This window comes from Pteronotus mesoamericanus, unplaced genomic scaffold, assembly GCF_021234165.1.
Source record: "Pteronotus mesoamericanus isolate MK-2021 breed Mesoamerican mustached bat unplaced genomic scaffold, CSHL_Meso_final contig_182, whole genome shotgun sequence".
Lineage (NCBI taxonomy): Eukaryota > Metazoa > Chordata > Mammalia > Chiroptera > Mormoopidae > Pteronotus > Pteronotus mesoamericanus.
The window spans coordinates 3,330,227-3,346,541 of NW_026555078.1; the positions used below are offsets into that span (position 1 = coordinate 3,330,227).

The window sequence follows — 16,315 nt, forward strand, 5'->3', positions numbered from 1 at the left end:
TGTTAAAATGCAAACAACAAAAAGGTGCGTCTCAGAATTGAGGAAAATACAGTAAATGCCAAGCACTTCCTCTGAGTTGACTCTTGTAACTCTGCCACAGTTCTGGGACCTGTACAGTCCTTAAGGCCGAGCCGGACTAAGTCTAAGGTTCATCACACTCCAATGGTGGCCCCTGCCTCTGACCCTTCTCTGACCTCTCTGGCAGACGTTGAGTCGAACCTCTCACCCTGACCCTAAAAGCAGCCCTGTCCTTAACACCAACATCAGTCCTAACTTGATCTCAGCTCCAATGGGCACATTTTGATTCCCATTCTAAAGATGACCATAATGCCATACAGCATGGTGACTATAGTCAATAATATCGTCAGTAGCCGATAAAGTAAATCTTTAAAGTTCTAATCATAAGGGGAAAAAAATATTTCCAGCACACCTTTCCAGTGCCGGAGGCAGCCTGGCAGGGCCTGACTCCCAGCTCTAAGCAGGTCCCCGGGTTGTCAGGCGGTCTGTCCCAGGCGGACGCCCCAGCGCAGCCACAGCGCCCCTCCGGAGCGAAAGGGGTAATGGGGTTTGGCCACATCCCACGCCTGCGGTCAGCCCCACCTGCAGTCAGCCCCGCCTCTCCTAAACACTCCACCTAGAGGAAGCCCTGGGATGGTGGTCCCCAAAGAGTGCATGCCTACGGGGCAGTGTGCAAAGAGCGGCCGCGTCTCCTTTCTCAGCTGGTCTCAGCAACAACCCTGGGACACGGAAAGATCTAGAAGGCAGCCAGGCAGCTACCTGCATCTGTGCAGGAGCCAGGCACCTGGTTCCAATCCTAGCTTCCCTTGCTCCCCATATCTCCTAAGGAACTCTGCCTCAGCATCCGCTAAGCTCCACACTGAGATTTCACATGTGTCCGCGCGTACGTGTGCCACTGAGCGCCTGCCTTCTCCGGCGATGAGGCCTTTAGGCGTATGTAGCCACAAAGTGACTTTTATCATACAGGGTGGGGCAAAAGTAGGTTTACAGTTTCTCATATGGAAAATAATAGAATAATTAATAAATAATACAAGAATAAACTCCTTGCTTTGCATACTCACAACTGTCAATGTACTTTTGCCCCACCTTGCATTATATCACTCTCGTGCTCACATAAAGAAAAAGAAAATACAAGCAGCATGAACTGTTTTCCTCCAATGTCAGAGCCCGACTTCTGTGAATTTGGCCCCCGGGTTTCCACACAGCCTTATCCTCTGGGCCGTCGTCACGTACGCTGAAGCCATTCAAAACGAACTCCTCCCGCCCTCCTAGCTTATATGGACCAGACTACAATTAACCCCAATTTACAGATGCAAAAACTGAGGGCTAGAGAAGTTGAAAAATTTGCCCAAGCAAACTAATACAGACAAGAGTCTTGGTGACTCCAAAGCCATGGCTGGGAATTTCCTCATTGCCTCCTTGTGGGCTGAGAGGAAAGAATTGAGGATTTGGACAGATACGAGTTTGCATAATGCTTCTGCTTCCTTCTTATCGCCTGTGTGACCACTTAACCTCTGAGGAGCTCATTTCCTCAGGTGCAAATAGGGATAATAATGCAAATTATAGGGGCTTTAAAATATATTAAAGATAAGGAAGTACTCCCAGGATCCTCTTTATCTTTCCCCTTGAAGTGGACCTAGGTTAGTTTTCCGAGTCAAACTGAGTATCCAAACAATGACTTGAGCCTTAGAAGTGTTTAGGGCCTTGGGAAAGGCTACCTCTGAACACCCAGGTTGCCTCCGCAGGCCGCGGGTCGGTGATCAGCCTGTGCAGGGGTGCAGGTACGGCTGTGAATGCTCGTGCTGGCTTTGATCCCTTTTGTGTGCTGGGGTCTTGCAACAACGCCCCAGCAAACTGTCTGACATGGATGAGTCCTCGGACTCACAGACCCTGACTATGTGCTCTATCACCCCACCGAACCAGGTCTGAGCTGGTGAAACTGGGACGTGAGCGCAGGTCTGTCTGAGTATAATGGTTGGTCCAAGACTTCATGGCATCAAAGGTACACCCCCCAAGACTGTCCATGATGACGAAGCAGGCTAACTAGAAAAAAAATGGTCTAGCAGGATGTATGAATACGTATGTGGAAAATCAAATGTGCCTACATTTGAGTTATGAGTCTTTGTGACTCCCAATAACTTTGAACTGTGACAATAATTCCTGTCCCTATTCACCACACGAAGCAGCTAAGATTACGTGTTTGATTCCCTTTGTGGCCATCGCTTTTTATTGCTGAAATCTCTTTTGAGTATAAGCCCCATGAAGCCGGGGACTTTTCATGCTCGCCCTCTTCTTCCCAGAGCACAGAAGGTAGAGGAGAAATACCTGTTGAACAGTTGAATGATTGGCCCATGAATATGAATTCAAAAGATCAAAAATATTAACTTCATGCTTTGTAATAGTAATGCCTTTGTTGTTATTTTCATTCCTTATTAACTACTTCCAGCTCAGTCTCATGGACATCACTGAGCCCTTCAGAATGCCAGGCGCGATCAGGTGCCAAGGGACACAGATGGTTATAATTACGCTCACACACACCCTGCTCGTTTCTCAAAGATTAAGAGGGACACAAGGCAAAGGCTGAGGTCCTCTTGGCAGAGATGAGTGAACACATGCGAGGGGCAAGTTTTGGGACTCGAATCCGGTCTTGAGACTTTAAACCTGAAATTTGTCCAGCTGCTCTCCAGGAACCCAGGGGAGCGGGTCATTAGCAAGGGGGACACAGTCCCAAGGAGGCTGTCTGCCTGGGGTGACGTGTTAGCGGAGGAAGCGAGGAGGGAGCGGCTGGGCAGGTCCGTATCTCAAGTCCTTTGCCTGACCTTGCTGCTGTCGGCGCAGAGGAGGAAAAGACATTCCTCTGTTGGAGATTCTGGGTTTGCATGCGTATTTAACTTTCATTTCACAAGTGGCACATACACGTCCTGCCTTTGTGCGAAAAAGGAAAAATACTGGCGCAAGTCCCTTTTCATCAGCCCCCATCCCAGCCCCTCCTACAAACAGGTGATGGGTGCTGTTAATGGCATAGTGGACCTTCTGGGTCTTTTTCTCTGGCATTTGTATTTCTCTCGTAAACATGATACAACATGTACTATGTGTACCGGCATTGTCTTAACTGCCTTCCAAATGTTAACTCGTGTGTGTTCATGGCCCGATAGAAAGCAGTGCTGTGTCACGTGTGTGTATGTGACCACGTACACCACACACAGAGTGATACTGTGCTAGAGTTCTCTAACTTGCCTTTGTCACTCAATGACACATCCTGGAATTTTTCCATTATCAGTGCACATAAAAGTCCCTCACTGTCCTCGATGGCCGTGTGGCTACCTGTCACAAGTGTGCGGTGGATTATTTAACAAGCAGCCTGCAAGTGAACATTTAGGTTGTTTCCATGCGATGAATATCTTCTCATAAAACTATGTAGAGTAAGAGTGGAAGGGATTTCTGGGGTCGGTTTACTTAGGGGGTCTGAAATCTTACCTTTAGCAGGTTAACCTCAGAGTCACATATGCTTGGGCAGAGTGGTTAAGGCCATCAGTCGGTCAGTGGGTGGGGGCTGGGAGGTTACAACTGAACTCTGACCTGAAAACTGGCCCCTTCCCACTGACTTTCCTAGGCCAGCAGAGAGAGACTAAGGCCAAGGACCGCCTCCACCCAAGGAGCGCCCCACCCTCCCAACAAGGGGTCCCCGGGCTCCTGGGATTCACCACAGCTGGGCGCCACCTTGATTCCTACCGAAGCGGAGCTGGCGTGGCCTATTGTTTGGAGGAGCCAAAAGCCAGGCTGCGCTAGGAGGGGTCGGTGGGCCCGCTGCCCCCAGGCCACCGGGAGGCCTGGCCAGGGATGACGGAGTGACAGCACCCTGACTTCCGGCTCTGAGGCCTGGAGCCTGTCACTGGGCCCCTCTGGCCCTCGGTTCCCTCATCAGGAAAGCTGAGTCCTGCCCCAAGGCCCTCCACTGCTTTCATCTGACAATCAAATGAAGTCCTGGAGAAGTGCAATTCCTAAGGGAAGCGCCATTTTCCTTGGAAATTCCCCCCATAGGATTTAACCTTTTGTCATGCAGCGAGTAAAGCCCAGGCCTCGATCTACACTGCCCAGATATTTAGTCTTCTCCATCCCTTGATGAATAGGGTCCTTAAATTTTTTGTGTGGGAGAGCTGGGGGCCTTAATGGTGCAGGTTGCTTAAGGCGCTCGAGGTTCTCCGCACCCATAGAAATAGCTGCAGCTGCTTGGTGAGAGCTTACCTCTCACCTTCACTCACTTGCCCTCAGGAGGGGCTCCCCCCACCCCATTTCACAGAACTGAAGGCCGTGCCTCAGCATTTACAAGGCTCGTTCCAGCTCATATAGCCCGTGAGCACCTGAACTGCAAGTCAGCTGAACAACAGGTCACCACTTAGGTCTCTAGAGGCAGCCATTTTCACCGCTCCTCGGCCAGGAGGGAAGCATCATGGGCGGCCAGTTGTGTCCAGCAGCTCTGCTCCCGCACCCCTAGATGGCCTCGAGCTCGACACTGACCTTCCTGCCCCTCGGGCTGCACCAGCAGGACAGGACGTGTCTTCCCCGAAGGCAGCAGGCAGGACTCCGATTCTCGTTGAACTGCGGCAGGTGTCCGAGCTAAGAGGAAACGTGCCTTTTGTTTCCAGATGGCTCCCCCATTTCACAGATGGGAAAAGAAAGGCTCCAATGGGGACATCGCCAGGCAGGTCTGGGGAGTTTTCATGCTTTCTTCATTCAGGACCCACTATGGGACACTCCATTCAGAGGTGTCAGTCCTCAGGTTCAAAGGTGACAGCCGGCACGCCTGCCTGTGTACACAGGTGTGGCTGAAGAGACGCAGGTGTTCCATGCAGGCCAACGCTAAAGGCACCACGACCCCAGCCAGCTCCGGGAGGGGGGGACTGCCTTCTCCTTCCCCTCCTCTTTTCTTTATTCCAGCAGAGCACCCACTGTGTTTAATTAACACTCTCCTGCTAATGGTCTTTGGCCTGGAATTTGGGGAGATCTACAAGCAGGGGGTGGGGGCCGAGGTGAAAATGTACTCTTTCCTTAAACAAAGAGCCGTTTAGCACACCCATTGCGCCAGGGCCTGTGGCCAGCTGTGGGAGATACAGAACTGAGTCCCTGCCCCTTCAGCTGTGGCCCCAGGTCGGGCACCTCAACTCCAGGGAAACTTGTCCCGGCACCGGAAGGCCCCAACAATCACCTCCAGGTGTTCAGAGTAAGAGAGGGGACACAGCCACGTGGCAGGACAGGGAAGCCATGGGTGGACATGCAGAATCAGCAGGGGACAGCCATGGAAGAGGAGAGAGCAGAGCCCGCAAGCCACAGGGACTGAGCTGCACAGGGAAGGAGCTCTCTGGGGGGCTGGAGTCCGAGGGTCCATGGGAGAGGAGAGGTGGGGGGGGAGGGGAAGCAGGGAGGCCCTGGGAGCCAGGGGGCAACTGGGAATCTCCATGGTTTGACAAGAGTTGACATAGGATGACAGTAAGAGGGTGGCTTTTGGAGCTGAGCAGAACCGAGTTCACATTTAAGCCTCAGCTGGGAGGCCTTGGACGGACAATGACCCCTGTCTGGTCTTGGTGTCCTCACCGGGAACAGGGCCCACCTTCAAGGGGTGTAGTGACCATCTACTGAGCACACGCAGATGGCCCTCTCCTTCCCTCTGCCTTTTGCGCCAGAGCTTCAGGATCGGACGCCAGGTCCACTTGCTCCGTTTTCTAGAACAACCGAACCAATGGTTTGCACTGATTCAGACATGGTCACGCTGGCCCTCAGTGCCACTGTAGGCTGCCCTGTGCCCCGGGACACAGATTTTTGCTCTCAGTCAGAACAGGAACCCATAAAAAGGCAATTTGTTGCTGGGTTGGGAGACTGGGCCCACTCTGACATAGATCCGAGAGGGGAGATTTCACAGTGACTCTGGCTTTGTGAGCGAGAAATATTCAATAAAGAATTTCCCTGGAATACAGAGCAGTGTGCATTCGCCACACATACTCCATATCCATCTTTCATCGGAAGTGCCAAATGCCTTTGCCAAGCAAGAGCTCTGAACGGCAGCTCGCTCTGCGGCTGCTCCCCTTCACTGAAGGACTTGAACAGCGAACGAATTGTTTAAAAAATTATTTCAAGTCCAACTTTCACTTGGTCACCCTGGTCTAGTTTAACTTGGAACGCTACTTTCTGAGGGTTTGGGGAGGGGGGTGGAGAATGGCGAAGGCTTAAAATCAGAATGTGGACAGCATTATCAAAAACTTATGTTCCCGTCTCCAAGTCAACTGGAGATATTTTAAGATCCAAATAACTCCAGAATTCTAGAGTTTCAGAGAAAGTATTGTCATTAGTTGGGCATGAATGTGTTTTGACGTCATCATCTTACTTGCAGATACTGTGTTGACCTACCAGGCAGAGCAGAAAATGACTATATCTACAAACCTTATGAGAAGGGAATAAAATGTCCTTTAGGGACCTGTTTAAAAAAAAAAACAAAAAACCTGCGAAGAAAAAAAAAAAACCCCAGCGAGGGATCATGTAGACAAGAAGGGGTTCTTTTCAGTTCAACTGTCCTATGTTTGGCTCATATACTGAATTCCCCAAGCTATCATTACTATGAACAGACTACTTTCCCCATAATACATAAATTACAAACAACCCAACGGCATGGGAGATAGACTCTTGTGATTTTAAACCCAAGACCTTCTGGTCTGCAGAAAGAATTTTACTGCTAAGTGAAACCAAATCCACATCCTGGTTCCAGCACCATTCAGTTTTCCTCCCCGGCGGAGGGTCGACACCCCGAACAAGAAGATAAACACGAGCTTCAGAAAGGAGGTGGCCAAGGCGCTGGGGTTGGGACTGACTGGTTCAGAAACGGTTGAGCGTGGGAAACAAAGGAGTGACAGGTTTGGGAAGGGAGGGTATCTGCGTGTGTGTGTGTGTGTCTGTGTGTGTCTGGGTGGGGCGGTGTATTCCTGGCTAAGAAATGACAATGAAAACCCCAACCGAAATCAACCAAATGGAAAGTCTGGGATGTTCCTGGTAATTCTCCTTTTCCCCCTCAGGGACAAGCAGAGAACTGGCCTACACTATCCAGACCGGCTAGTAAGGGCTCAGCCTCCTGTGCTCACAACAAGGCCAGCTTGAGTCAGAGCATCAGATCATTCTGATGGTGGCACTGAACAGGTGACACAACCTGTAACCTCTAAGCGTGGCTTTCTCTCCCACCCTCATTTCCTCTTACGCTGTCTGACTCCTTCGGCTCCAAGAACCTTGATGTCTGCACCTAAGCAGTGGGCAATGGAGTCTGGCTTCATCTTTGAAAGGCAGACAGGAATTACTGGACCCTAGTAAGTGCCCTGCTAGGAGTTCAGAAACTTCAAAACTACCACCAACAGTGCTGCTGAAGCACACTGGAGTCTCCTTCAGCAGCTACTTCGAAGGACAAACACACGTGGGAATGTGCTTGTTAATTTCCTCATTCCTGTGATTAAAAAGAATCAACAACATCACCCCAATAAATTCAATAAAGAAGGAAAAAATTACTAAAACACACACACAAAGGACAATGCCAACAATGCCATCTCATATAAATTTCACATCCATATCTTAAGATGACCTATCAGCAAATGTCCATTTTATCAAATCCTCTTTAAAAATATAAATGCACTAACAAAGCTGCACATTCTATATACCTCCTCTGATACTAACTTCTCTTGACCCCAAATTTTATACATGTAATACAGCCACCCACACATGGTTATCTTTTCCTATAATTTTCAGTTTTATGATATTCTTTCTTCAAAAAAAAGAAAAAGAAAGAAAAACCTTCAATCTCCCAAATTGTCTTTTAAGTATTAAGTGTCCCCCTTTTGCCCAAAATATGAACCTTGCTTAGCTAATTTTCATCACACACACACATTGGGAGTAAGTTTCTGAAAGTTAGGCGGCTTAAAGCTTCAGAATTATTTTACTAGCACGACAATTGTTTTTCCAATACCTTAAAACTATAGCTAACAAAAAAGTTACCCTTATTCACAACAAAATGAACAGAAAGTTTAGACCAAGATGTAGAACACTTAGGAAAAAAACAAAAAACAAAAGGCTGCTGGCTCCTTTATGTCATGGAATGTGTCCTTTCCTTTCTGGTTTGCTGACCATAATGTGATGTGTTGGAATGCATAAGAAATGTAAATAAAACACCTCCTCCTATCCTTCCCTGAGAGTCTTTTTTCTTAATTACCATCCCCCCCCCCCCCCCCCGCAACCCTGGTTTTTATAAAGAGGATCTCAGTTTGCTCCGAAGGTTCAACTGTGTCCCAAGAAACGGGAGTCCATTGCTTCCTGAGTGTCCTCTTCCCCAGGACCTCCAAAACTTCACCAAGGGGCGATGTCTCTGGGAAAGTCTGCATATGACAAGCTGACACGTACGATAAATACGGGCAGAATGGGGACAACAGAGAGGGTGGCGGTGCCCGCCCTGCCCCAGCGTAGGCAGAGTCAACATGTGGCCCTGTCTGGCAACCATAGGAGCACTTGCTCTGTATCCCCCTGGGTGACCTGCTGACCAATCCACATTCCAATGCTTATTTATGGGAGACGGATATATTAGCAACAAATGGGTTTATGCAGATATATGTGTTTCAGAAACCCTGGCAGCCCAGAGCAGGCTCTGAACGGTGCCCTGCACCGACTTCGCATTTCCCAACAACAGCCTCCCACCGAGAAAGACCCGGTGCATGGCTCAGATCTGCCACTTGCATCCAGTAATTCCATGCCCAAGACGACTCTCTTCGGAGACTGAGTGATTTTTGCATCTTAATGGCTCTGTGACACGGAGCCATTTCGCTGGTAACATCCTGAAGTGATACCCAGATTTTTTAACACCTATTTGTATGTTGGACTGATTGGCTTGGCTCTAAGACAAGCATTTAATGACATGCCAGTCAGTCCCAGCCCTGCTTAAGTGTCGCCTCAGATGGGCCGGCTTAAAGAAGAATGACAGAAAATGTTCTTTAATAACTATGGTTTATCCGTTCCTTTCAGATAGTAAGTGGCACGTTCTCACCTCATTTGCAGCTTTTAATCTCAAATGGACATTGCTTTGGAAATATCCTCTTTCTTTCCTTCTTTTTTTCTCCCCGAGGCTGCCACTTGAAAGTTGAAATCTAGCAAGAACGTAATAGTCGGTGCCAGCTTGCTGAATTACAGGGTGACCGCCTGCGCTGATCCTAAAAAGCAAGTGTCTCTTTTATGCCGCATAAAAGGCTGAAATGTTTACATATCAAAAGGCTATAGGCCAATTTCTGTCAAAATTACACATGAAGTTAAGCAGTACAAGCAATTTATTTAAACACTAGTCATTGTAGAAAAATTCAAAACCATATGCTCTTTTAGCAGTTTTTACAAATGCATTTGACCCATGACTTGGCTAGACATACAAGCTTCATAATTTACTCTAAATTTCAAATCCCCTTGACGTTTAAATAAAAGATCTTCATTAATGAGGTTTACATGAATGAAAACTTTAGAAGCTGATATCGATTAGCGAGGGGCTTCGGGAACCGTCTGTGCATTCGCTCTAATTTTCAAATGACTGACTTTGCTAATCATTTCAAGAGAAAGTTCCACTGAGAACAAATTATCGTCATTTGCATTCTGTGATTTGCAAAAGCAACGGGGCCGTCACTTTGAAACAAACTTTAGTAAATAGCTCCGCTGAAAGCGGATTTCTGCAACCCTGGAAACCCGAGTTTAAAAAAAAAAAATTTTTTTTTTAACTGATGCTTTGGGAACCCGTCGTTTTTCGACACCCTCTTCTTTATCCCCAGCGTTAGGTTGAATTTTTCTAACACCTTGATTATTCCATCCTCAGGGGCTCCGTGCGTGTATTTGGAATGTTGCAAAACTTCCAGCCCAACTCGGCTACTAAGCGTCTCTACCTCCCGTTGAAGAGGGGGCGGGGGCGGGCAGCCCTTGCGCGCTGCCCTTAGTTGGGGGACATTTGTGCCCCCACGCACCTAATCTCACAGGGAAAAATCCCCTGAGGCCACCGGCTGTGTCCTGGAGGGAGCAGCAAGGCCACTGAGCAGGTTTTGAGGCACTGGATTTTTGTGAAGCCCAAAGGCGAAATGGAATTGCGCTGTCAAAACGGTGCGGGACCTGCCTGCGGCGCACGGGCTGCAGCCGCCCCTGCGCTTTGCCCCTCATTCCCCCGACCCCGCTGACTCCCCTGCAACAGGAGCTCCTGCGTCTGCACAGGACGCGCCAGCTCCTGGCACATGCCACGAAAAACCCCACTTAAACGCATCCGATTATCAGCTCGCTCTGCGACAGGGCAAAAGGCCGAGAGAATTAAGAAAGTCCTTGAATCCGTGAGAAGTTGGGGCCGCAGGCGCATTTTTTTTCAAGAGCCACGGTGAGAGTGTGCGTGCGTGTAATGACAGTGGCGACAGTTTTCTCCACCATGAAAATATCTTGGGGCAGGAGGAGATACCCAAACACACATTCTAAACTTGGGCACTCTGTTTTACATCAGAGAAGCAATTTAGTCTGTGCTCCGTGAATCAGTTTAGCGACGACTGGGGCGCAAAAGCGCCCTGATCGATGCCGAAACGCAAATACACCGTGTGTACGTAGAATCCGCTTATCTATTCTTTCATATCTTAAAAATGAGGGCTATTACCGGGGCGACGGACTCCTCAGCAAACACATTTTCATAGACTTCTGCGTGGTGATTGCTTTGTGTGAAATCGTGTTTGGGTGATAATAGGGAAAATCAGCGGCGTGTTTACTGCATCTCCGACCTAAGCGCTCGCCAGCCGCCTGCGGCCGCTCCAGGTCCTCCCATGCTGAGCGGTGCGTGCGGGACTGACAAACAATCGCGTAGCAACACGCGGCGGGCAATTTGCGTGCGTCGCATTTGTTATTCCAATTGTATTGGGAGGCTCGAGGCCGCTGATTGTTTGCTTAGCGCATTTCGGACACTTGTGGGTTTCAGCCAGAGGAGGAGGGGGCCGCGCCCCCGAGTGCCTATGGCTCCTGCCTCCCCATGGACACAGTGGAGTGCCTGCAGATCGGGGGGCAATCTGGGGGTGGGGGGGCCTTGTGCCGGGGTGCGCTTCAGGAGAGCTGGCTGAATAACTGGACTAGAGTGGCCTCGGGGTCCCTGTGACTTCTTCCCGGAAAGTCCCCTCTGCAAGAAGACAGAACTTTCGAACCCCGTTTTCCTTTTCCTGGACCCAGCTGATACCCGGACCCTGCCCTTGGGCGGGGGTGGGGACACCGCACTCCTTTGTCCCAAAGCAAAGAACTAAAAAATGCCCCTCAGGCCACCCTCAATCTCCTCTGCGAAAGGGTAACAGTCACGCAGCCTCATTAAATGTTAGGGTTGCAAGAGACCCAATGAAGGCTGTGGCGTTGGTTCAATTAAGTAAAAAACCTTAAGCCGAGAGAGGAGGGATGGTTTGCAAAAGTGGCCACGTTCGGGTCAGCGCCCTGACGCTCAGACTCGCGGCACAGGGCTCTTCCTTCCGGGCGTCGGCAGTTTATGGGGAGCCCGCAGGGAAGCCAGGGTGAAGCCTAAATCCGATTCCTAAAAAGAGCAATGCACCAAGTGGAAGGAGGCCTGGTGGCGTGCGTGGGGGAGGTGGCCTCATTCAAAAACTCGTAGGCACTCTCAGGTCCGCGGTGAAGTCTCCGTGCCGCGCCGGTCTGAGCACCTTTGCAGAAACCGACATGAACTCCTTCCCGGTTTCCCGCGACGCTTCTGCCTCTAGCAGGCTCCGCAAAGGTCCTAAAAGATCCATTTCCTCATCACCGCCACCCGCGCCCACCCGCGAACACAAACGCAGCCAGAGTCCTCGCGGATGTGCAGCCTCCAGTTGTCTTCCAGCAATTGGACCCGGGAAGGCCGGGAGGAACGTGTGTGCCCGGAAACGGGCGGCTTTTAAGTCTGTAAGAGCAGGGGATAAATGTCCCTTTCCTTGGCTGGTAGCAGAGGGAAGGCGCTACATCTCCTTACCTAGACCTTACCTCTCCGAAGGGGAGGGTCACACTCCTTCCTCTGCGAGCGTTTTTATTGTAAAAATACCACCGTCTCCCCAAATTGAGAGCCATCTCCGTCCTGCCCTAATCTCCGCCCTACAATCCCTTCTTGGTTTGCTCAGCACTTAAAAAAGAAGCAAGGCTTTTAGGCCACCAGCGGTGGGCGCGAGGGCACCGAGGTCCGTGCAGGGAGGCCTAGGAGCGGGAAGCGCCGCCGCCTGGCTTCACCGGGCCACTCCTGCGCGCCGCCGGAGTTCTGAGCTCTGACCCGGGAACAGCAATTGACCAGTGCCCTTTCCCCTTTGCCCCAGCGAGGAGGAGGCAGCCCACATGCTTAGAACTAGTGCTGAGACTTCAGACAAGCCTGCGAGGACCCCTGTTAGTTACACAGAGAGAAACGGGGGGCAATGGGCGTGAGTTAAAGGCGGCCCTCTTTCGGAACCCGGCCTCTCGGCCCTCCGCGGTCTCGCCTGGGTCCGCATTGCTCCTTCCTCTGGAGTGACCGGAGTGGCCTGCGTGAAAGGCCGAGAACGGACAGCTCTGCGAGACCGGGCCTTGCGCGGAGCCCGCAGGACTTCGGGCTCTCCTTTCGTTCCGCGCGCACCGTCTCCTACCTTCTCGCAGGGCGCTTGGCCGCCTGCGCGCCATTGTGGGCTGGATGCGACTCCACAGGCTCTGGCGGGCGGGGAGTGCCGCGCCGAGAATCCCGCAACTCAGGGCGGCCGCCTGCGGCGAGCAGAGCCGGCCCGCGGAGGCGCGGGGCGCCCAGCCTGGGCCTGCCCGGGGAAGGACAGCTGAGGGGCCTGTCCCAGTCCGGGAGCCGACAAGTTGGAAGGGAAGAATGCGACTTAATTGCTGGGGTGGGGGGGGGGGGGGTAGGGAATCCCCAAAGCCTCATTTTTGGATTAAAACAAAAACAATTGGGGGGGGGACACCCCATTTCCAAAAATAATAATTTGAAAAAGAAAAGAAAAAACACAAAACCTGCCGACACCCATGCAGGACACAGCTGGAAACATCGGTTCAGAATGCTACTTTTGATGGCCAATTTTTAAGTGGTGGCTGAATTTGGTTTCTGCTGTGTGAGGCCTAAGGACTAGCTGCTATGGTAGTTTTCAGACCCAAAGTAACTGCAAAAAATAATACATATATATTTAAAAATATTTAAAGCCCGATGCACCTCTTTCATCGTTTTTGCCTTTACAAATTTTGGCCTTTGCTAAAACAAAAGGGTTGAGAGTGGTGGTTAACCAATTCCATTAGGGAGAGAATCTCAAGATAAAATAAAATAATAAAACAGAGGTGCAATTAGGCAGGGAGTGCATCGGGGCCCGGCGGAAGAGCGGAATTTTCAATCCTGCCTGCGGCGTACGCAGCCCCTCACATTTTCTGAAAACAAAACAAATTCAGAAAGGAAAAAAAAGAAACACAGACAGAAAAGAAAAGTAGCCCCAAAGTAAAATCGGCCACAATGAATTTGAGCTTCTTGCAGAGGAAATCGCACCCAATAATAGGACCCAATCTGAGGGGAAAGGGTGGGGGCGGAGAGGTCCGGCGGAGGGAGTTGTTAACTGCGGCCGCACAATGGAATTAATGAGATTAACCAGGGCAATTAGGGAGCCCGCCCGGCTCCGCCGGCCCGCGGCGGGGCCGCTGAATGGAAAAGATTAGGTTAATTTCATTAATTCACAATCCACAATCTCCTTTCAGGCCCCGTAACCCCCTCCCCTTGGCACCTCTCCCCCTCCCCCCACCCCAAAGGCCCCCCACCCAAAGGAACAGAAAGGGCCAAATCTGGTTCTGTTTGTCATCTGCATATTACCAGGAACTAAATCCAGGATGACGTCGACTCAGTATAAAACCAACAAGAGGTTCAGTTGGGCTAAACTCCGTCCTACCCGCGGGTTGAGTTCAGCGAACGCTGCGGCGAGGGGAGGGCAGGAGGAGGGAGAGCGGACGCAGGGGGCGGGGAGGGGCGCGGGGCCGCGCGCTCGCCGGCGCTCTCTTTCGGTTTGGTCCGGCTCCGGAGGAGAGTGGACCCCCCCACTTGGAGGCTCTTTCCTCGGCGCGTCCCCGCCGCCCCCCGATCCCGGCGCGGGGCTCGGGGATGCCCGCCAGCATGTTCAGCATCGACAACATCCTGGCCGCTCGGCCGCGCTGCAAGGACTCGGTGCTGCCGGTGGCTCCTAGCGCCGCGGCTCCCGTCGTCTTCCCGGCCCTGCACGGGGACTCGCTCTACGGCGCCAGCGGCGCCGCCTCCTCGGACTATGGCGCCTTCTACCCGCGCCCCGTGGCCCCCAGCGGCGCAGGCCTCCCGGCCGCGGTCGGTGGCTCCCGCCTGGGCTATAACAACTACTTCTACGGACAGCTGCACGTGCAGGCGGCGCCCGTGGGCCCGGCCTGCTGCGGGGCCGTGCCGCCGCTGGGCGCCCAGCAATGCTCCTGTGTCCCAACGCCCCCAGGTAGGGTCGCGCTCGCTCGGGCCTCCGCTGCCCGCCGCGGTCCTCGGCCTCGGGGGATGGGCGGGTGGTGGCGCTAACCTTTTTCACTTCGCAGAACTTTTTTCTCCTCTTGCAAACCTGGGTTCTCCAACCCGCGCCCCTCCGCCTTTGGCCGATAGGGCGCAGGGGTTTGCATACTCGCTGCAAACTTTATGCCGAAGTTAGCGGAAACTGTAACCCAGTGCCTGCGCGGGGAGACTTAGACTTTTAGGGTTCCCTAACTGGCTTTGGGAGTTGCGGGTGGACGCGGGGGCACGCTCCACCATCTCCCCGCACTCTCGGTTTCCGTGCACCTCCAATTCCCAGCACCCTCTCCTAGACGATTTTAAAGCTGAGTGGTTGCCTCGGACGTGTGCGCCGTGGCAAGGGAAGTAGCTGACCGTGCGCTCTCCTCTGTCGTAGGCTACGAGGGCCCCGGCTCGGTGCTGGTGTCCCCGGTGCCGCACCAGATGCTCCCCTACATGAACGTGGGCACGCTGTCGCGCACCGAGCTGCAGCTCCTCAACCAGCTGCACTGCCGGCGGAAGCGGCGGCACCGCACCATCTTCACCGACGAGCAACTGGAAGCGCTCGAGAACCTCTTCCAAGAGACCAAGTACCCAGACGTGGGTACCCGCGAGCAGCTGGCTCGGAAGGTGCACCTCCGGGAGGAGAAAGTGGAGGTAGGCGCCAGGCCCGCCGGGTGCGCTGGAAGGCCCTTCCCTAATCGTTGGCCCCCCAGCGGGCTTTGCCCGGCCCTGCTTGAGGTCTCCCTGCCCCTAAAAACATCCCAGTGGCGGCCCGGAGGCTGCCGGAGAGCGCGTTAGGCCCAGGAAGTTGAAGGAAAATGCGGAAGCGGGAGCGAGTCTCCTTTCCTTTTGTCGGTGCGAGCGCGGGGGCGTCCCCGGGTTCCGAGCCACGCTGAGCCCGGGGCGCCCCGGCTTTGGGGCAGCGCGCCTTTGATTTTAACTGTTGTTTTGTTCTCCCTTGCGCAACAGGTCTGGTTTAAAAACCGCCGGGCCAAATGGAGGCGGCAGAAGCGGTCCTCGTCAGAGGAGTCGGAAAACGCAGAGAAGTGGAACAAGACGTCGTCCAAGGCGTCGCCGGAGAAGAGGGAAGAGGAAGGTAAAAGTGATTTGGACTCGGACAGCTGACGGCCGCCGGCCGGCCGTGGCACATGCCTAACTCCAAGGACTTGCACAGACGGACGATGCTACTTTCTTGCACACGCGCTGCCTTGCGGGAGGGGGTCGAGAAAGAGGAACGAGGAGCTGTAAATAGTGTACAGACCCGGGAGGCCGGCGCCTGGGGCCGGGGCCGCGCGGGGCTCGCAGCCCGGCGGTCAGAGGCCGCCGCCGGCGCCTCGCTCCCCGCCGTAGTATTTATAGTTAAGTTAACGGTGACAATACAATAAAATGATGGCGATGTAGACGGGCCACAGTCCGTATTTCGTACCTTTCCAGCACCTCCATCTGAGGCCCAGAAAAGAAATCTATTTAGTCTAGCCTCGGAAGAAAAATTGGGCAGCCCTGACTTGTCACACCAAAAAAGAAAAAAAAAAAAAAGAGAGAGAGAGAGAGAGAGAAGAAGCTCGGTAGACTCGGTCGCGGGGCGGGTGTCCTGGTTTGAGAGCGCACTTGGCCTCTAGGTCGCCGCGAAGGAGTGGAGAGTGCTGGCGCTGTTGCCGGGCGGGGTGCAGCCTTGCCCAGGAGCTGGACGGCCCTGGGCTCCTGTCCTCCCAGGCCTGTGGGGAGGAGGACGCTCCCTCCTTCCCG

The 16,315-nt window shown here is 52.6% G+C and overlaps 1 protein-coding gene across 1 annotated transcript; it reads left to right on the top strand.

The window, feature by feature from the left end:
- Positions 1 to 14,167: 14,167 nt before the first annotated feature.
- On the top strand, positions 14,168 to 15,795 carry GSC (goosecoid homeobox). The gene is made up of 3 exons (XM_054566956.1): positions 14,168 to 14,522; positions 14,964 to 15,223; positions 15,539 to 15,795. The coding sequence occupies exons 1-3, from the start codon at positions 14,168 to 14,170 to the stop codon at positions 15,692 to 15,694; spliced, it is 771 nt and encodes a 256-aa protein (XP_054422931.1). The 3' UTR covers positions 15,695 to 15,795.
- The last annotated feature ends 520 nt before the right edge of the window (positions 15,796 to 16,315 follow it).

What these genes read in the sequence shown, in the direction of transcription:
- GSC (XM_054566956.1), top strand. Translation starts at nt 14,168, where the DNA reads ATGCCCGCCAGCATGTTCAGCATCGACAACATCCTGGCCGCTCGGCCG. An exon ending in CTGTGTCCCAACGCCCCCAG is followed by an intron (nt 14,523 to 14,963) that starts GTAGGGTCGCGC and finishes CCTCTGTCGTAG; the next exon opens with GCTACGAGGGCCCCGGCTCG. An exon ending in TCCGGGAGGAGAAAGTGGAG is followed by an intron (nt 15,224 to 15,538) that starts GTAGGCGCCAGG and finishes CTTGCGCAACAG; the next exon opens with GTCTGGTTTAAAAACCGCCG.